This window comes from Cyprinodon variegatus, unplaced genomic scaffold (assembly GCF_000732505.1).
Source record: "Cyprinodon variegatus isolate N-32 unplaced genomic scaffold, C_variegatus-1.0 Scaffold18, whole genome shotgun sequence".
Lineage (NCBI taxonomy): Eukaryota > Metazoa > Chordata > Actinopteri > Cyprinodontiformes > Cyprinodontidae > Cyprinodon > Cyprinodon variegatus.
In genome coordinates, this window is record NW_015150471.1 from 1,066,147 (window position 1) to 1,088,216 (window position 22,070).

Here is a 22,070-nt window from a genome sequence, read left to right on the forward strand (position 1 = left end):
TGCTCTAAGCGGTCCTTGTCTTCAGAAGTAGAACCAAGTGGAGGGATCCTCACCACTGAATTTCAGATTCAAGGTATTGAAAATAAATTTTTTTCAAGCATTTTACTTTTAATAAGATAGAATAACATACAAAAATAGTACAACTGGCATTTTTAATCACTGTTATCTTGATTTGTTTACAGGAAGCGAATCATCAAATAATGAGCACACAACAGGTGATGATATGAACAATAACTAACTGAAATGTTTTACTGTATAAAATCTACTCAGAAGTTATTTCCAGTTATGAACCTAAAGCAAAGTTTAAAGAAAGCAAACATTTGTCTCTCTGTATAATTTAAAAAAGAGCAGCTGTTATTGTTTGGAATCAATAACAAGTAGAAATCTTTCCCTTTTTCTACTTTCTGTTGCTGCTGCTTTAATAATGGGTTGGATGGAGGTTTTTACAATTTAAAAGGGATTAAGTTTAATATAAACTGATGACATTCTCAGCAAATCATCAATTACAGTAAGACCTAAACTGAGATTCCGATGGATTTCAAGGGAAAATTAAGTCAGCATTACTTGCAACATAAATAAACCTATTTTTTGAAATGCTGTTTTTTTTTTTTTTTTTTTTTTTTCAGAAAAGAACATAAACACATTATAAAAGATGTTAATCTTTAATATTTTGTCTTAAAATGTTTTTCCCCCCAGCTGATTATTGATTGTTTCTCATTTTCCACTTCAGGGACCTTTCTTCTCATCCTGCTCCTGGTCGTGATGAACATTGGTTTGAACTAGAAAATACTTAAAAAGTTAAAAACAATTTTTAAAAGAAACCTTGTTAAACACAAATCTTGCTACACACACTACTAACGTGTGTACAACTGCAGAGGGAAGTGTCACCCAGGACTCAGGGAGTGCATGAATACCTTCCCAAGGTAAAATGAATTGCTGTATTAAGAAAATCTGGTAAATCTTAAAAAAGAAAAAAGAAAGTCAACTTTTAATGACTCAATAAAAATACTCCTTTCCTTTAAGTCAAAATCTTTATTGTTTTTCATTGTTGACAGCAAATAATTACAGTTTAGACACAAGAATATAACCAAATCAAGAACATAAATGAGGTAGATAACCATGTCAACATGGATTGAGAACAGAAATGCTGAAGGATTACACAAAAAAAAAACACATTATGCTTTTATAGAGTAAAATCTTTAATATAGAGCAGAAAAGCTTTTAGTAGCATTTTTAATATTGTACCTTGTTGAGGTATTTATCTCAAAAGTTTTTTTTTATGTCATTTTGTGAAGTGATGTCTTCACCCCCTGTATTTCTATTTTCAAAATAAACAGACAGATTTAGTTTTTTCACAGTGAATATTAAATGTTAAAGAGGTTTTATGTCTGCTGCTGTTCAGAAATATGTGCATGTTGCTTTCCAAAAGGTGGAAAGATTGGAAACGATAGTCATTTTTATCAAAAATAAACTCTTCCACACAAACTAAGGTGTTTTTTCTGATTCTGATGGCTTGTCTGAATTTGTAGACCAATCGTATCTGAAATCCTTCTATTTCAATTACACCTTAAGAATCATATGAATCTACATCACATGATTAAAATGCATTGGCAGACTGCCCTCTGAGAAGAATAAATGTATATTTGCTCCAAAATAATAAAATAATATTTAAAGTAGTAATAACCTGCTATTGTATGGAAAAGGATTAGGGCCACTGAAAAAGTTAACTGATTTTTAGTTTTTATTATAGTACAATGTTAGGCTTAGACTAAGACAGATTTATTTGTCATTTTGTTTACAAAAGTGTAAAACAAAATGAGATTTCGTTTGGAACAGCTCTCTGGACAATTTCAGCTTTTTTAAAAGTGCAGCCTTGGAAAATGCTAAAAAATATATATAAAAACAGGAATATAAACATATGACTGTAAATTTACAGTTCTAACATTTTCATTTTATGTTATTATTTTTTTTTATATAATGACAACTTATTGTATGATAACTTATAATATGAGAAAAAAGTCTGAATTCTCTCAGAATTCAGACTTTTATCTCAGAATTCTGACTTTTTTCCCATATTAAACTGTAAGAAAATTTAAAAATCATTTTTCTTTTTTTCAGTGGCCCTAATCCTCTTCCGTATTATTGTATTTATACAATTGCTTAGAAATTGTATTTATATTTAATGCTTAATTAAATTTAGGAAAAGAAACAAAAATGAATACAACCCTTTCAGAGAAATTAAAACCCCATAAATTTTACTCTTGAAAGAATCAGTGACCAAATAGTTCTTGTTGTACTAAGTACATGGGATAGTCACTTCTTGACGATGTGTTACAGATGATTTCATTTTCAATGCAGCACCTAAACATGCACCGTAGTCATCGAGGATCTGGGCTGGATCATTTGGGACTTTGTGACAGATGATCTGGTTACTCCTTGTTTCTTTGACATAGAGAAACAACAAAAGATGAAAGCACAAAACTTTCAGGAAAATTTGCATAATGTACTGATGGTGTCATGCAAAAGTTTTCATTTATAGAATAACAGACAATCTCGCATTACAAAAAAAGTTAAAGTAAATAAAATCTGTGGTGGACTGTATTTACCAGTGGCTCAAATTAGCTGTTACATGATGCAAGAAAACAGAAGAACAAAATCTTTTGCACAGCGACATTGACTTATCATCATATCATAACAACAGTAAACGTTTGTTAACAAGAAGAGAAAAATATCTGAAATCAAACTAAACGTTTAATTTTGAAAGCAAATTATTGAATATTAAACTGGGAAACAAAAATTTTGAAAAAATTCTAACTTCTGTCTAATAGTCAGAATGTGTGTGTGTGTTTTTTTTAAGTTTAACACAGAAGGGATTTTGTGAAAAATGCAGAGTTTTAGATGTAGCCTGTTCAGACAGACAGACAGCACAGAAAGCAGGCCCATAATGCACCAGTGCTTATCTGTAACCATGACAGTCAAGATTGCAGCTGCAACAGAGCAATGTTTTAATGGTGCCCTGTATAATGTCTCAGAAGTTAAAGTTTCGACATCTGTAGTTATCTGATTTGTTCTGTTTCCTTTGACTCTGTTAGTCCTGCCTTTGTAATCTAACTCTGCCTGCCAGTTTCCGTACTAATGTACCAGGCTGTTGTGGGTGTGCTCTCATGTCATTAAATGCTAAAGATAAAATAGATCTAATTTTTACTACCTTAAGTTCTGTTAAGGTGTGTCAACATTTGGAAAGAAAAAAATCATACAGTACATTTTGCAAGATCTGGAGCTGAGAAAACTGGACTAAAAAAATTGTTTTATAACAACATAACATTTAAAATATATTATCATGTGGATTTTTCTTTCTACCATCTTTATTTTTTTTAATAAACAGGGGACTGTTTTATACTTTACTTGTTTGCGTTCCACCTACCTCTGTCTGCACCTTCAGACTGTCACCTTGTAATGAGCTGAGGGAACTGAGATTAGGATTAAATCCTGTTTTTTTTAGTAGCCAGTAGGTCTTCTGGACACCCTTACCCTGTTAAAAATATATATATTCTGGTCAGAGTATCTCCCAAATAAAAGACTCCATATCTTTGAAAATCTCAAGAGAAATCACCTTAATTTCGATGTCCCCTCTTTCTTTCAACTCAAATGATCCAGCTTGGATCAGAATGTCAGCTGTTGACTGAGATATATGGATCCTTAGCGCTGTTTAAAAAAAAGGTTCATGTTACTAAACTGGAAATCAACAAAACTAAATACCGGTAAAGGAAAATACACCTGTGTGTCATTAAGTTAGAATTAATACTGATTCAAAAATAAATCGCTGAGATTAAACCATTAACATCATGAAACTAGTTATCTGGTGACAAAGGTGGTAAAAGTTAATTTGTCCACAGAAAGAACCAACCTTTATATGATCGGAGGATTAAGGTATATATCTCAGAGAGAATGGCGTCATTTCAATCTTGTAAAGATTTAGATTGATGTGAATGTAGAGGATAAAGTTCCGATAACAACTTTCAGTCACACATTCTGGTCTGCCGGCTTCCGTAGCGTCGTGAACACGCATGTGCGCGCTTTCAGGAAATCCTATACACTACTGTTTATGCTCTAAAAACATTCTAAATGACTTCGTTTCGAGTAAATTCTGGATGCTACCCACTCAGGACACTTGGAATACATTGGACGAGCAGTATGGAGGAATATTGACACGTTTTTGTTGACTTTTATGGACCTTTCTGTCTCGGGCACCATAGACCTCCATTATTTGAATGTCAGCAGACAGCAAGAAGCCTCCCAGATCTCCAGATGCATTTGAGATATCAAAAAAGTACTCCAGAGTGTTGTTCAGCATGGGGGTGAGTAGAAAATGAAGGCTAATCATGTTTTGGGTGTACTATTCCTTTAGGAGAACATTTCTCTTTCTTTTAAGAGTGAAGTAATTATATTGTAGTTTTTTGTCCCAGCATCTTGTGAATAAAATTATTTACACACTAAAGGCTGGTCAGAATTTGTAAATTAAACGACATGGTATCTCGGGCGTGCTTTGGTTAGTGGTTAGGGAACGCGACCCGTGTACGGAGGCCTTAGACCTCGACGTGGCCGACCCAGGTTCGATTCCGACCTTTTCCGCATGTCCCTCCCCCTCTCTCATAACCTTCTTTCCTGTCAGCCTACTGTCCAAAAAAACAAAAAAAAAACAACAGCATGGTGTCAGTAAGAACCTCCTGAAAAAAGATTCTACTTACGTAAACTGTTACTCTCCATGCGTGAGGCTGTATTTACTGTATCACCAAAGAGGCAGTAGCGAGGCATAGTGGTCCCCACCACTCCAGCAACCACTGGGCCTGTAGGAGCCACACCAGATCAGTTGGACTGGGCAGGAAAAATTTTCCTTTACAAACTACTCAAACAACTTATGGTTCTATTATTTTACAATTTAAAGTCTTTACAAAAACTTTACAAAAACTCTGAAGCATATCGAAACATTCTCAAATAGTCAGTTTACATTTAAAATACCAAGCGGGTGAAAAATAGTTCACTTTATTATATAGACAAATATGTTAAAAGGCATTGCAAAAACTTTTGTTTCCTTTATAGTTTTTCACATTTTTGTTAAACTGTAAAAAAACAAAACAAAAACAAAAAATAAGTCAAAAGTACTTTTAATGTGATTAAAAGAAGAGCAATGTAATTGAAGAACACTGACAAGTTGTAAATAAATTCAATCTGGAAGACTCTTATCAGCTTCACCTGAACCACCTGCGATGTCCCTCGTCCAGTTTCAGCCAGTTATCTCAGGACCGCACCTCCTACACAACCAATCATCTTTCAAGATATCCTTCATTTAGCTCCTGACCTAGCTTCTCTCTCCCGCACGCAAGCAAACTACTTTCACCTCATTCTCAGACTATTCTCAGTCCCACTAACCCTCTGGGATGACTCATTCAAGTGAATGTTGATTTAAAGCACCAAAGTCTTCTAGTGGGGCCAGAGTGCCAAATAATTTATTTCATTTATGTCAATATGTAGGGAGCCCCTCTGATGACATGGTCAAAAAAAATGTTTAATTGTGGCCACGAAGTAGTATTTCGTGCGCACAAAGTAGTATTTTGTGGCCACGCAATAAGTTTAACGTGCGCACGAAATACTTATTAATAATATCAATAAATCCGCCCCTGTTTTCAGGCTTATGTTAAGTGTAATGACTTATCTTGGACAGGCTGCTATGTAAACGGGCTAGTCCTTCGTTTAACTATGCTGCGGTTGTTTACACTACGCCTTTTCCACCAAAAATGGCGTCTTAGCAACAAATGTTACGTGACTGGCGGAGACCGACTGGGTAAGCAAATCGAGCGCGTCTTAAACCTTAGAGAAGGCGCGCTCGATTTGCTTACCCAGTTGTCCAGGAATGATATTAATATTATTAATAAGTATTTCGCGCGCAAGTTAAACTTATTGCGTGGCCACGAAGTAGTATTTCGTGCGCACGTTATACTTATTGCGTGGCCACAAAATACTACTTCGTTTGCATGAAATACTATTTCGTGGCCACAATTAAAACATTTTTTTGACCATGTCATCAGAGGGGCTCCGTAAATATGTGTATGTCTGCTTCTGTCTCCTTGAGCCCCAGTCGGCCTCAACAGATGGCGGCTCACACTAAGCCTGGTTCTGCTTGAGGTTTCTTCCTGTTAGATGTGATTTTTCATCTCCACTGTCGCTGCAAGCATGCTTGGTGTGAGGTATAACAGACAGTCAACGAGTCCATGCAATCAGCTAGTTCTCCTTAGAAAATATTTGATAAATCTATCCGTGTTACCTCTATTCATAAATTTAATATTAAGCTCCTCTAATGGCACTCTTTCTCTCCAGGTTAACTATTTTTAGGCTAAATATAAAAGCCCACCATGTATAGATTTGAACTTAACAAATATTCAAATGTTAAAAATTATTAGTGCAGTCACAGAAATGACACCTAAATTGAGTCCTTTCTCACTCCACCAGTGCTTACCAGAGTGTATGCCGATGCGTATCGCAAGGATTTCGTCTGGTTTATGAGGGATTCTGAAGACCTGAATGGCACTGAGGAAGTGTAGCGCCATCGTGCATATTTCCAAAGCATGCTTGTTGCCATTGCTGATAGGAAGTCCACTGGCTACCATGTAAGCATCACCAATGGTTTCTACCTGATGAAGTCCAACAGATGACATTTATTAAAAAAACATACAACAGCCCAGTTAATCCAGAAGTGTACATCAGGCAAGGTTTGTCTGAATTAATAAATATTTATCTGGTTGTTGTTAAGCTTTAATTGGTAAATGAGTTAAACGTTGCTAGCTAACTTTAAGTAATAATAGCAGTGCTTTTCTTTTTTAAGTTTATTTGTTGTTTTATTTTTTGTTGCTGCATAAATCTTAGGCATAAATGACCTTTCTCAGTTTTGTTGGTTCAGCTTTTCTGTCTGACCTAATTGCTAATTTTAAAATAACAACTGGATAAAAAATCGTCACAGTTTTATATGCTGTTTTGAACAACTTAGAGCCATAATTTTTTTTGTGCAAATTTCCAGTTAATCCACACTCTATTATTGACATTTTCCATTCTTTATACCAATTTGTGTACCGGTATTTATATGTTTCTGTTTATATCTCACTAATAAATGCTTTTTCCGTTTTATTCCATTCTATTTTATTCGATCCCATCTTAGCTTCATGCTGAGTTAATGTGTTCCTAAAGTCTAAATATATTATTACCAATTAGAGCTGAGTGAATGGTTCTTACTTTGTAGACGTCATACATCTTTATGATGTCGTCAAACAGACTGTAGAGCTCGTTGAGGAACGTTACCACTTCCATTGCTGTGCTGGAAGAACACATGGAAGTAAAGCCCACAATGTCGGAGAAGAAGATGGTCACCATATCATAGCTTTGTGGCTCCACCGACTTCCCCGACATCAGCTGGTCTGCGATGTATCTATATGGGAAGATACATGAATAGACTTGATGAGGCTGACTGGACTGATTAAAAAAGATCAATATAAAAAGATCGGATGGTTTTGTATTTGGTACTTTGGCAACATGCTGGAGAGAAGATTGTCTGCTCTGGCTTTCTCTGCTGTGAGCTGGTTGGTCCGCTCCTCCACCACCTCCTCATGGTGATTTGCATACTTCTCCAACTTGTCCACCATGTTATCAAGAATATTTGCATGACTACAAAAGACAATATCACAATGAAAATGTTTTTTTCAGAAAGCCCGATAAAATTTCAACCCCTGAGCATGATGCTTCAATCATCAGATTTAACTTTTTATGTTGTTCTTTTGCGATATGTTCATAAAGTCCACCCCTGAATTCATCAAACCAGAATATAGTATGTTCTTTTTCAATGTTTAAGCTGATTTTATTCAGATGTAGATGTTTTCTTTTCTATCTAGTTCTATATGAATTATGGGGAAACATCCGATCAAAAAGATTCAATATTTTTCCGTAGAGTCTAACAAAAGATATCTCATTGGCCCCCACAATAGCCAAAATGGGACGGGGGACCATTATGATAATGGTTTAAATACAATTATGCATTTCAGTTATATTTTTGCATATCATTCCCATAATTATGTAAAGAAAAACGTGAATTTTACTTGGTAGTGGGAGCCTAAAAATACAATGAAATATATTTTGAATTATTTATTGTTTGCAAGACTGAAAAAAAGTTAATACAATTCATTTTTTTCTATTTAAATGTAATTATATTACAGTCTGTAGAAAAATAAATTAAATTTAAAATAAAAGGTCTTTTATGATTTACAGTCATTTGAACATAATTGTGTATTGAATAAGATGCCAGGAACAATAATTAAAATAATTAACAGTAATATTGGTAAATAAAATCACCAGCAGCTGTTAAACTAAGTAAAATAGGCTCACATAAAAAATAAAACTTCACTTGGTAGGTTGTATTATGTGAACTCCATCTAATAGGGCCACAAGTAAACAATCCACTGTTGATATTTAAAGCCAGGCGGCTGCTGTTGCTCTGCAAGCGTCTGTTCAGAACATGCGTTGCTTTTTGAGTAGAGCAGTTTGGTTAATGTTTCCATGTAAAGATTAACTAAAACATCAGGGAAATGTATAAATCCAGGGTTTCCTTCAGAGTTTATAATGGGGAGAAAAATTAGCTAGCTTATAAACTGTGGACAAAGTTCGGAATGGACAACAGATCAATGTTCGAAAAACTTTCTATCACATGACTCACTACCAGACGCACCAGACTGTGATAGAATTTTTTCTCCACCTCCACTCTGTCTCTGAAAAAGTTGTCTGCTTTGCTGCCCTTTGCTCCCCTTTTTGTCCTGCATATAATGCTTTTTTTTGTTTTTATCATCCAGACTGATATTTTGCAAAGTGAGATAATTTTGATCTTTTGTAATCTCTCTGCTATCTATATGCGAATATCTAGAAATTCTCACTTGGACTAATCTCCTTTCATTAATGATTGATTAGACTTCCTATAATTAAGGGCAGATGTGCACCCAAGATAACCAAAAACTAACAGATTCAATAACGTAATGAAAGGGGTCAGATTTATCCATCCAGATTATAATTTTATTATTAATATTTTAACAAACTTACATTTTTTTTTATTTTTGAGTTAAATAATATGTCACTATAAAGGTTGACAAAAGGTCTGAAACTACTTGTAGTGGTTTAAATTTTTATATAACTACAGCTTTCCCGTTTTACAAGTGTACATAGACATGTTATTTGCACACTTTGTGCCTGTTCAGAATCAGAATAAGAAAAATCTTTATCAGCAAGTAGAGTTTTAGATACACAGAAGCTTATGTTTGGCACCTTATCAGCAATTATAGCTAATATTGTTTTAAAGATTTTAATAGTTAAAAAAAAACAACTGTAAACATACCTCTCTGGACTTATATCTCTCAGCCTCCTGCGAATTGATGCAAAAGGTGGTCGGTGGTCAGGGTTTTCACTCCAACAGGCTCTGAGCAGCGCATTCACCTTCTCATCACACAGCTGCTCGCACAACACTGGTCTAAGAGGTTCCCCTTGAAATGGTATCCGCAGCTGCATTATAATTTCTTGAAACATACAAGGTTAAAACAACTTCAATGGAAAAAGAAAATGACCAGAAAATAATTTCTATATTTGTGATTTTAGATTTTTTCCTAATTTCTAACAATCTCAATTTCCTAATAAGATGTATCGTTATTTAGAGTTGAAAGTGGGTTAGCTTGAGGACAAAACATTTTACTTTTTGTAATAATACACATAAAAAAATTATTGTTATATCCATTATTTTGCACAGGACTGTCATTGAAAATGTTTACAAAAACAACAATGGATCGTGGGTTATTACCAGACGACCATACCAGACAAAACCATCACCAAAATAAACGAAAGGGAGAAATGTTATATTTATCCCCTCTTATCTTCAATTCAATTCATTTAACATGCATCAGGGTAGCGGTTGCTGGGCAATATGCATCCTAACCTATCTTGAATTTACACACTACTGGCTGAAACTTATATTAGTTCGATAAAATTTTTAGGGCAAGCTTTAAGTTCTAATGAAGTCTCTTATTTTAGTTCTCCAAAGAAACCTGCTGATTGTGGAAAGTAGTTGATTAATTCTAGGAAGTGGGCTACAGATTAACAGTTGTGAGTTCTTCAACAGTTTTGGAGGTATTATGTATTTCTTTTTTTCAGGTTTTATTTGCTATTAGCTCTAATTCACAGACCTTTGGGGTCCAGGTTGATGTCTTGATACGGACCACCTTTAGAGTTATACATAAGCTCCCACATGATGATGGCAAAGCTATAGATGTCTCCTTTGGGTGTCCCATTACATGGTAGTCCAACCTGTCTCAGAAGTTCAGGGGCTGTCCAGTACAGATCTAAGAAAAAGTCCTATTATCTTAAGAACAATACAAAGATTTGTTATCCTATCATATTTTAAGTCTGAGTTCAGGTCAGTTTTACCTTTATAATCCGGACTTTCCATCAGGCTGAGCTTGTTTTTTCCTCCATATTTAAACTCCCATAATCCAAAACCAGAGAGTTTGATTTGTAGTCTGCTGTCCACCAGACATGTGCTGGGCTTCAGGTTCCCATGAAATTTAAGTTTGCTGTGGTGAATGAAGTCCATTCCCTGGGTCACAGCAATATTTCAGTAGTGAAAAAAATAGAATAAAATAATAGGACTTAAAAAGCATTCACAAGAAATAAGTTTAATGTAATAAATTAATTCATTTCAAATATATGACATATTAGACACTTTTGTCTGAATATATATCTGCATATTTGCTGTCCTTTTTTTTGATTTTCCCTCAGCTAGAATTACCGTCATTTTTTATTTTTTTTGCTTATTTGTCAAACTTGCTTATGCCAGATCATGAAACAAGGCACTTTAACCTGGGTATTTACTCAGGTTAACTTTGTGTAAAGTTCAAATTTATTTTGAATGATATAAATAACTTAGGTGTGGAATTAATTTATCGCTGTTGGGATCTGGAGGCTTGTCCACTTTCTCCACCAGAGGGCGCCTGAGATCTTCCTCCTGAGGGCATGAGCGTGCTTCTACACACCTGTTTCCTGTCTGCTCATCAGAGGACCTATTTAAGGAGGAGGAGGCTGACACTTCCCTGCCAGAGTGTTTGCCAGTATTGGTACAGCAAAACCTGAGCCAGCATATTTGATCTGTAACCCTGATTTTGTGAACCAACCTGATCTAGTATTCTTCTGCCTCACAGATCCTGACTTATCTGGAAATCTGTAATCCTGGAGAAAGTAATCTCTGTCTGGAATCTGCCTGCCTGCACTCCGTCTCAGTCTCTGCCTCTGCCTCTGCCTCTGCCTCTGCCCTCTGCCTGCCGACTAGCCTCTGGAACCACAAGGTTCCCCTCCTGCCGATCAGAATCCTCTCTGAGCAGGTATTTATCCTCGTCATCTATAAACTGCAAGTTTTCTGGATCAACTCTAACTGCTCTGTCCTCCTCAGTGGCTTCCCTCCCATGACCAGTCCGAAGAACCAAGAACCAGTGCATTCATTAACTTGTGAACATTGTTCAATAAATCATTTAACTTTTTCTCTGTTTCTAAGAGTGATTACTGCATGTGGGTTAGACGCCTAGAACCCAAAATGACAATCACAGGACTCTAGAAACTTAAAAAAAAAGATACTTACATTAACAATGTCATAAGCAAACGAGAGTTTAAACATCCATTCCAGATCAATATCGGAAGCTCCAAAAACATCCTTTAAAAATAAAATAAAACCAAGTTAACATGCACACATATGCATGTATTTATGTTTTGTTTATTTATTAGACATGAAGAAAATACGATTTTCTATTTACCTTCAGGCTTCCTTTCTTGCAGTACTGCGTGACAAGGCATATGTTTGGTGGCTCAATGCACACACCAAAGAACTGCACCAGGTTTTCATGTTTCATCTCCTTCATCTTTCTTAAGAGGTTTAAAATAATTAGTGACAGACTAGCTACTGTTTTCTTTGTGTACTTAGAAAGTATGTTACCTGCTTGTATTTCTCTATAAATGTAGAAGATATATAATATAATAATAATGTAGTCTTAAGTTTTACAACTAGCATATTTGTAAAAGACATTTGTGATTATTTTTTAATGTCTATTTATATTTTCCTTTATTTTACACTAATAAATCTTACTGCACAATAGTTACAAAGAAATCCAAAAAACATAATGAACTTTACCAGATTAAACTCGACAATAACTGAAGGTTTCTGGAAATTACAGTTTATTGGGTTCTTGATGTACTTGATGGCCACTTGATTTCCCTGTATGAACAGAAATCATTTATGTCAGCCAGGAAGGGAAATTAAATAACATTAAATTAGATTAAATTAAATTCCCACATTAATTTAAAGACTCATTCTAATTAAGTAGAATTATTTACTCTACTTGTGGTCAAACAATGTTTAATTTTTTAAAATGCATTTATATGGGAGCAATATTGTTGCAAAATTATTTGCAAATGTGCGTGGAGAGTTGTGTGCAAATAATTAGCAAATCATTTTGCTACATTTTGCTCCCATACATTTATTTATCTTCTGAAAAAGAATGTTTCACCTGGTAGAGGCCTATGGTTGTATAAATGTGCTCTCTCCCTGTTTTGTCCTTCAGGTCGTAACTGTGGCTGGAGAAGGTGCTCTGACAGCTGCTCCCAGTGTGACTACCGGTGGAGCTATGAGATATACCCGGGTTTCCCTGGATGAAATATGGAAAAAAAAACTGGGTAAAGATATGCAAGCAACCAAACTAGAGAGTGAACAATAATCACTGACATATTCCAGCTCTTTTTATTGTTTAATCTGATTGCTCGTACTGAAGGCTCCCTGATGATGGTGATGTCGTTGTAATTGATTATCCACCAATTGGAGTCATCCAGCCTCGTCTGGAGCCGAAACTTTTGAAACATGAGGACCCCGATCCACAAAACCGCCACTACGCCGATGAGGGGGAAGGTCACAAGGACAGCCAACAGTGCAATTTCTGTGTCTCATAGAAATAACAATAGTGATTATACCGCTGAAAGATCAGATGCAATTGTATGTTAATCTTTTGTCTGTCTCAGTTCTAAGTTGTTCTTTACCATTTGTCAGCCATTCGCAGTTCTCATCATTGAAACCACATTCTGGTATATCAGAAGGAGGCTTTCCTTTCGGCCAAATCACAGAAGCAAACATAGATGTAGGTCTGCAAGAGACAATGAAATACATCAGTATATATCAGTAAATCCTATGGTTTAACTGCACACTTTAGTAGAAGTTGGAATATGCAGTTAAGCTTTTTACTCAAATAAATGTGTAAAATTACTATTTTTACAACTATTTTGAAAGTATAAAAGTAAAAGTAATGCAGAAAAAATTTTGACAGATGCTTTAAAACTAATACTGGTTACTGCACTTTTTTTTCTGGATGATAATTTCCTTATACTTAATTTTAAACAGTGTTAAATCTAACTCTGCATCATCTTGAAATACTAAGTATTTTGATATGTGGCGAACAACAAGTTGGTGAAGTCCAACCAAAAAAATATGAATTGCCTAATTGAAAGAAATTATTTTGATGGTTTTTATTTTTTTTTTTAATGCTAAGAAATATGAGCTTAAATGAAACAAAGTCTATTTAAAATGTAATGAGCAAAAAGTAGAGATTATTGGCAAAAAAAATATAAAGAGTAGAAGTAAAAAGTTGTCTAAAAAATAACCACTTTAGTGAATAGACAGCCAAAATTTCTGGATTGATCTTTTATTTGTGGATTTGGTGGATCATCTAAAAAAGTGGTCCTCCTAATTGTCAATCATTCTGGTGATATGTTTACATAAGGCCGCCCTACATGCTCGTCCCAGTTAGCAATCTTTTTCCGCGCATGTGCACTTTCAGGCGTATATCTATATATTTCTTTCTGTTGACAATGCAAAAGGTCAAAGCATAAGAGCTGGAAGCAGGAGGTTGGAGCTACAGTTTGAAATATTCTGAAGCAGCTTATGTTTTGGGTTAGCACCATGACTTAATCCCTAACTTCATTATGTTTTACTTGAATCGTGTTTTTTGAATAATTGGAATAGGCTCCTACCTGACACTTTTACTTTGGCTTTCAAAATGCAGGATGGGTACAAACATGGTGTTGCCTCCTACACGCTGCAGGTCATAAATGGAGTAGTCCATAGATCTCTCACCTTCTTCATCAAAGTGAACAAGTCCAGAGGCCCCTGCAAATGATAAGGCATGGCTACATTACAAAGTATATAAGAACGGTGGATTTATGTTTCTCTCTCGTTAATAGCTAAACAGTCATGTTATATTACTATTTGCTGTCAAGGCTTGAAACATGATTGAAGGGTTGCAATGCAGGACAGCATCTGCTTTGACTGACTCAGAATCACACAGTGGCAAAGCCACTAAATTTTAAAAGAGGTGGAAAGGCAGGGACGAGTTCGCACTAAGGAGTAGTCGAAAACTGCCAGGCGCCAGAACCAGTTCAGGCTCACTTTACATTAAATGCACAGTAGCAACAGGAAAATTATGTTGCAAATACTCTATGCTATTTAAATGAAAAATGTGTAGTCCTGCATGTTCTATACATTAAAGGGGCTAAGAAGATCTCTGTCTCTAAATACATCTGAGATTCTGCATCAGGATCAGGATCTATATTGATATTAATTAATTACAGTATTTTTATTTTATGGTTAAAACGTTAAATTAAAACACTATCACTGCTCCGATCTCTGTTTTAAAGGGGAACTGCCTGCTCTGCAGGTGGTGAATTGTACTCAGCTGGTAGTGGTGGCCAATAATTGGCCTGGAATATATACAAGCGTTGTAGAAAACATCTCATTTTGAAAATGAAATGGGCTTATTGTCAATTAGTATCATTGGTTTATTTTAAAATTTGCTGTCAAATCTCCTACCATTAAATTTGTATAAGTTTGATTGAATGCACAAAAATATAACCATTTTTTTCACAATTGAAAAAAAGACTAAATTAAAGAAAATGGACATCCTCGTATGGATGTACAGACAGACACAGTGAGTAGCACTGCTGCCTTGCAGCAAGAAGGTTCTGGGTTCAATTCCCAGCCTGGAGTTTCTGCATGGAGTTTGCATGTTCTCCCTCTGCATGCGTGGGTTTTCTCCGGGTACTCTGGCTTTCTCCCACAGTCCAAAAACATGACTGTTATTTGGCTGCTTTAAATTCTCCTTGGGTGTGAATCTGTGCATCAATGGTTGTTTGACTCTGCGTTGCCTCTTGAGTCTTGTGTCCCTTTGACAGCTGGCGATAGGCACCAGCAACCCCAGCAGGGATAATTGTGGCAGATGGATGGACATCCTCTTATCCTCAAATGCAACTTATTGATCAGGAACCATTGATAACTATGATGGATCTGATGCGTCTGCTACTAAAGAAGATTTAATTATTGTAAAATGTGTGACTAATAAAACTATGGGAGGGAACCTAACTTTCTGTCAGAATTAGTTGAAAAGACAAATCAAAAACCTAATGTTAGAATTTAAAAAGTTGTTGGATATGATTTGGATTGTTATAACAGGAGCTTCATAGTAAATATATTTGAAAATGTAATTTTTCAGAAAACTAATTCAATTGTACATCTTTTTATGCATATAAACTGCATCAATAATTTGTTTCTATTAATTTTGATAATCATGATTTAGATGCAAAGTAATACCCATAGTTCATTTTCTCCAGAAAATCTGAATATGTAATAAAACTAGTAAAACAAGTTGTTTGTTTTTTATTACGGAAATGGTACGAACATGTGGAGGTCGGCTGACTGCACAGTTGTCAGCAGTCACTGAAGCTCCACAAGGACTTGTAATCCACTAAAGGTGATTCTTAAACAAGCTGGCGGAATAATTATGAAACAAGTCTACAAGAAAAGTATAATGAAATACTTGGTTTGCGATGGAGAGCGTTTTATAGTTACCATGAAAGCGAATCTTGTCTCTGTTTTTCAGTTTCTCCAGAAGCTGTCGGCCATCATGAGGATCTTTTCCTTCCTTCAGAACTTCCTTCAGTCCCATCACATAAAGAAGCACCGCATCATGGAGATATGCTGAATATGGGCTAACCTGAGATTTATCAAGAAAAACATGATTAAAATAGCCAGATTCAACAGATCAGACAATTGTTTACGTTTTTATCAGTCGTGTCTTTACAGCGTTCCAACCTCACTTTCAGATGTCAGGTTACTCCAGAAAGGATGTCCTTTCAGTTTTTGAAACACCTCTTTGAAGAAATCATAGTACTCATATCCTTCGTAGGATTTCTGGCCGATGACAAATGTCATGTCGAAAGCTCTTGTGTTGTCCTGTTTTACTCTGCTGTTCAGGGGCCCTTTCCACCAGTTATCCTGCTCAAAGGAAAAACAATTAGTGGAAAAACAGAGGATGAGTTATTTTTATCACACCAATAATTATCAATCATGTTCATACACGACATGTTCATGTTCATTTATGTGTCCTAACACACGTGCAAACATTTTTTATACGAGCAGAGCAGATCTTCAAAGAAGGTGCAAAGTTTTGTGCCTTTTTCAGTGAAAATATCGCAAAGATATCTGCCGTCCTTGATACAACAAAGGAGACATTGGTACAATGGCAAAGGAAGGAGAGAGAAGATTCTGAAGAGAATGACCAATCTCTTATTCTCTGCAATAGGGCTTTTTTATCTCCATGCATTCAAATAAGCCTTAAGCACAGTTATACATTCTCACCCGTTTTGGGGCATGCAAACTTTCTGTGGGGGTTGTAACAGTTGGAGATAGACTACTTATGTGGAGTGCTCTATGAGTAATGTTTAGTATTAGTATTATTATTTTTTTAAAATATTTTTCATCAATATAACCTCCAACTACCAGGGTTGCATTTCCAAATTCTCCCCAGTGGTGCACGACTTTACAGTAAATAAAGTGAATGTGATTGGTTGCAAGCAAGTTTGATTGTGGCCGGTTTGTCGGAAGCATCTTGCTAACCAGTTAGCAACTTAGTGCTAGTAGGTTACCAATGGGAATTTCCCATTGGGACACTGTTAAGGAGCGCTATGGACAGCAGAAACATGCAAGAGTAGGATAGTTTAGTGTCGGAGGTTGTGGATGAGTCTCCTCCGTCATCCATTTTTTATTTAGAGAAGGAAAGTCAGGACGAAAATGTTGTGAAAGAGGACGCCAGGGCGGCAGAAGCTTGGTTTGGTATAGAAGGCTTACAGCCGTACATGTTGGAGCCCTTGAATCGCAACACTGCCAGTTCTGTTAGCTCTACGCCTGCCAAAGACACAGACGTCCATCCCCGTGAACACTGGGACGCAACTCAATGGGAAAGGAAATTTTTCAGATTTCTTATTTCAACGTTACGTATATTAGCTGCGACATGAATCAAAATGCTATGACCAAAAAAATTTGATTGACAGATGACCGTTGATATATGATTGGCCGAATTTAGATGTACAAGCTGACGTATAAATAACTGGCCTGCATAAGATAACGAAGAAAAACAAAAAAAAAACCACAGAATTTAAGACAGGATTTTCTTTTTAAAAAGAAATTTTCTAACTTTTGGGAAAATATCGTCTGATAAAGGATACATTTATATACATGTTTAAGCCAGACTGATTTGACATTTAAATATGACTTCCCTATGACTTTAAGTATATTAACCAAAAACTGACATCAATATTACAGCAAAAAATATTTATTATAAAATACAATTAAAGAGGATTATTGCTCCATTAAGAATTTCTGTTTTAGGTGTTATACATGAGAATTTGTCTCTGCAGCCATCTAGGAGTCTTCTATGTATTTAGAAATAAAGGACAACTGTTGTAGAACTATAAATCAATATGAAGAAACCCGAGGTATAAGTATGTGCATAGCTTAATTAGCTGGTCTTTCTTCAGTGACTTATTTGGAAAATATAGATATTGTGTGTGTGTGTGTTTACTTTCCTGTACAGACTGACCGTCAAGTGTTTTTGACACCTTTCAATTTTCAGCTGCCCCTCATTGGGTCCTGTAGGGCCACTTCTATGAATACATTCTGCCAACTTACTGCCAACTGCATGGCTAACAACCTCTTCTTTCTTTTATTGCCACTCTCTACTGCCTATAGATCATGCATTCTGCTTGTTTTTATTGGCAGATCCAAAATGGTTCAATGTCATAACATCTGCACTGCAATTTTTGGACACTAGATAACCAGAAGCAGCCCTCTTATAACATGTACCAAAAACATTGCACATGAAATTCAGCACCCGTTATTTGTAATCTTTGAAGATTAGCCCCTTCATATCCTCAGAGAAAATACAATTGTGCTTTTCAGGAAACTTTTTATCTCATTCAGCATAGGAATCCCTGGGCTACACACACAACTGCACTTTACTACAGCAGGTACATCTGACCTGTTCCCCTTGCCATTTGGTTTTTCTTATGTTTAATACAGGAAGTACTCCTTGATCAGTGCTCACCTAAGTTCTGGTGTGCATGCTGTGTTTAATCAAACCCAATGTCAGTTGTTGCAGATGGCCGTTTACCCTGACCCGGTCCTGCTGAAAGTTTCTTCCTGTTAAAGGGAGTACTGTCTTTTTTTTACATGCATGCTCATTATGCAGGACTGCTGCACAGTTAGAAACTGTATGGAAACATCTGTCCTCTGTCAATATTTGCTCATTTCAGAAAAAAATTGCTGCAAATAATACAATCAGGCAATATTCCTTTAGCAGCTGAAATAATAAAACATAACCTGAATGCATTGCTTATTAATAAAGACCAATGTAACAGATACTGAATCTGTTTTTAGGGATGCACAGAATTGGTAGAATATATTTATAAATATATGAATTTTATTATTAAATTAAATTGAATAATTTTAACATAATCGATATTTTGATGAATATTCTTACTTTAATTTATCTACACTATGTCATCGTTTTAGAGAATATGCTGATATTCAAAAACACATTATTTGCCAGCACTAAACCCACATATAGACAACTGTCAGATCCAAATTTTGACTTTTATAATAAGTGTTATTAAAGATAAATCTGCAGATTCCTTCAACAAGCTCTATTAAACCCTGTGAAATTCTTTAACAAGGTCGATGAAATCTCCCTCTCTCTGCATTGAGACCTTCTCTGATTGTGTGTTCAGCTGAATATACGTCTTTGATTTGCTTCCCTCTCCACTTCACTGACCTCAAAATGCTGCATCAGGAAGAACACATAGTCGCCATTCATCAGACCCTGACGCTCAGCCTCCAGCAGCAGGGCTATGGAGTCCTCTCTGTTTGTTACCACCACAATAACTAGGGAAGAAATTTTAAAGAGTTTTACTTTACAGAAAAACAAATGCTACCGTTGATGGTTTCTCTCAAACTAAACTATTAATAATAAATGGGAGATAGCTAAAGTAAAATTTGTAAGATAATACCTTTACAAATGAAAGGAAATTAAGAACTATATATATATATATATTTTAAATTACTGATGTGAATGGTTATTGAACATTTAACCTAAATGAACATGACAAAAAAGTTTAAATGTGTTGCGGATAAAGGTTCAAAAACATATATTTGAATAAAGCCAAAACTACTGCAGGGGAAATTTGTGAAAATACTCCATAAAAGGATACGTAAAATGTACAGCTGGAATTATACAAGAACATACTTAATGACATTAACAAAAAGTTAAGGATTGAGGCGCAACTTTTTGAATTTTAAAAGAGGTGGAAAGGCATTTGCTTACATATATTTTCTGTGTTTTGAACATAGAGTTCAGGTTTTACTAAAAATCCACATTATATCCAAAGTTGTGCATTCAGTTTTGTTGATAGAGTTCTGCATTAGATTCATTGCTGCACATATGAGTGCACATACACCTGCTTTACCTCTGGCGACTGTTGAGATGTATTTGACGTTCTGATAAAGGAGATCAGGATTGCTGGTGTCAAACTTTAGTTCTGCAGTTAATTTGAAATTAGCCCTGAGCAGGTTCTCCACCGTGTTCCACAAAGCGTCCACTTTGTCCCAGGTGTTTGTCTTCAACCCCCCTCCGATCATTGCCACATGACTCCACCCAAAGAACTCCAGGGTTTTCGCCAGAACCTCTGAGCCCCGATTCAGAGGCGGCATGATTTTGATGTAGGAATCGTACATTACTCTGTCTTCCAGTTTAGAAGACTGGCCCACAAAGCCAAACATGGGAATGTGCCACGCAGATGCAATGAGACCTGTGACCTAAAAAAGTGTAAAAAAAAATGGAGCAGTTAAGTCATATGTCATGTCACAGCCTTCCTAAGGATTGATGCTATTAAATCTTACATTTTCTTCAAAGACCATGATTCATATTGTCCCGCATTCTATATAACCCTACCTAACTAAAAACAACAGCCAATGTTTTTTGTCAGTTGTGTTTGTTCTGTGGCTGAGTATTTCATAAAAGGATTTTAGTTTATATACCTGAATATTTGACAGACAGAGTTGAACTGTACTCAATAAAAACACCAATCTATAGTCTTCTATTATACATAATAAAAAAGATATGTAATATCAATAATTACATGTTAACATATATTTTTTGTTTGCATAAAATGCAATACAAGTATTTGGTATTTTAAAGAATTATTAAGCATTTTTATATTTTAACATTATTCACTGAGCCTCCAATTTTAATTATTAGTGTGGAAAAATGTAAATATTATTACTATATCTTTCCTTTAAGCAATAAATTATGTTAGGACTTTAGAAACATATACTTGGTTCTTTTTATAGTCAGCATTAAGAAAAAAAATAAGGTCACACCTGCAGAATGACCCACATAAAGTTTTTTTTTTCCTTCTTTGGGGTTTGATTAAGATAAGTGACAAAATATAAAAGAAAATAATTAAACATATCTAAGAAATAAAGCTTTATTATTTTTTTTTATTCCATCAATATGAACAAGAGTATACTCAATAACACATTTGGATCACTTATCTAAAAATTATAAAGAAAAAAAACCCTTCATGAATGTTTTGCTTGAAAACATAAAACGATAAAGAGGATAAAAATGATCTAAGTCTTACCTCTGCCTCCTCAGGACACACTGGTCCAAACAAAGCTGTCACATTTTCTCTCCACACTTGATGGATGAATCCTCCCAGGGACTCTTTAGGATTACAGTCAGTGTCCTTGTACACAAAATCAAGACTGTAGTTTCCCAAGAAGGAGGGATTGTTGTTCACCTTCTCCACGGCTATCTGAATGGCCGAGCCCAGCCGCAGCGCGCTGTAAGGGAAGGACACGTTCCAGGGAGCCTGGAAGCCAATCAGCAGCTTGTGATTTGGAGATCCATTGCTGCTGCTGTTTTGGATGATCATGGCGGCAGCAGTGGTAAAAAGTGTGAGGTGGTGGAACAATGCGTGGTTCATGCTGGAGATATGGACCTGCTGTCATCCTATTGGATTCTGGACAAAGAGGGTTTAAGTACTCAACTACCTCTGTGATGCTGGACAATTGTTTAGGGAGGAGAAAATGTAAATATGTGGAGGAAAGTAGGAGGTACATATGTCAAACCAAGATAAACTGTTGAGAGAGTATTTGTACTCACTGGTTAGAAAAAAATGTTGGAAAAGGGATGAGGAGCAGTTTTGATGGACAAAGAAAAGAAATGGAAATGTACTAAGAAGTAAAAGGGCAATCAGTGGATTGAAGAAGTACAGCTGCATCTCAGTGAATTAGAACGTCATTAAATTGATTAGAAGGGCTGAGCCTAGATTTATGTCTCTAGGGCAGCAGTTTGCAACCTGCATCCGTGGAGCCACAAGTGGCTCTTTAGACCATTCGGAGTGGCTCTTAATAACTCTGGATATAAACTGAAAAAGAAGAGAAAAATCTTCCATCCATCCTTTTTCCACTAATTCATCAGGGTCATGGCGAGTGCTGGTTTTTATCTCCAGCAGTCTATAGCGAAACTAGGTAAACCATGGACAGGTCGCCAGTCTATCGAAGGACAGTATCC

The 22,070-nt window shown here is 35.7% G+C and overlaps 2 protein-coding genes across 2 annotated transcripts in view; one reads left to right on the forward strand and one right to left on the reverse strand.

The window, feature by feature from the left end:
- Positions 1–1,160, forward strand: part of tectb (tectorin beta) — a 6,284-nt gene extending 5,124 nt beyond the window's left edge. The window contains exons 9-11 of the mRNA XM_015387736.1: positions 1–73; positions 183–215; positions 731–1,160. The exon at positions 1–73 is cut by the window's left edge and continues 7 nt beyond it. Coding sequence (XP_015243222.1) covers positions 1–73; positions 183–215; positions 731–783 — 159 coding nt within the window. The 3' untranslated portion in view covers positions 784–1,160. The remainder of the gene's footprint in view (positions 74–182; positions 216–730) is intronic.
- A 933-nt stretch (positions 1,161–2,093) lies between these two features.
- LOC107092998 (guanylate cyclase 2G-like) lies at positions 2,094–21,486 on the reverse strand. Its single transcript, XM_015387772.1, has 22 exons — positions 21,136–21,486; positions 19,960–20,308; positions 19,269–19,378; positions 16,253–16,435; positions 16,010–16,154; positions 14,140–14,275; positions 13,153–13,256; positions 12,886–13,052; positions 12,630–12,767; positions 12,254–12,337; positions 11,880–11,984; positions 11,708–11,779; positions 10,504–10,672; positions 10,263–10,418; positions 9,425–9,602; positions 7,573–7,713; positions 7,285–7,477; positions 6,515–6,689; positions 4,749–4,847; positions 3,614–3,705; positions 3,425–3,532; positions 2,094–2,442 (listed from the first exon to the last, which is right to left on the reverse strand). Exons 1-22 carry the CDS (start codon positions 21,478–21,480, stop codon positions 2,362–2,364), a joined length of 3,330 nt encoding a protein of 1,109 aa, XP_015243258.1. The 5' UTR covers positions 21,481–21,486; the 3' UTR covers positions 2,094–2,361.
- Between the last annotated feature and the right edge of the window lie 584 nt (positions 21,487–22,070).

Bases quoted from the DNA above. Each gene is read 5' to 3' on its own strand.
- LOC107092998 (XM_015387772.1), bottom strand. From the start codon at position 21,480: ATGAACCACGCATTGTTCCACCACCTCACACTTTTTACCACTGCTGCC. The intron at 13,257-14,139 runs GTAGGAGCCTAT...TGTCTCTTGCAG, and splicing joins AGCCAAAGTAAAAGTGTCAG to ACCTACATCTATGTTTGCTT. The intron at 9,603-10,262 runs GTCTGTGAATTA...GTATGTTTCAAG, and splicing joins CATCAACCTGGACCCCAAAG to AAATTATAATGCAGCTGCGG.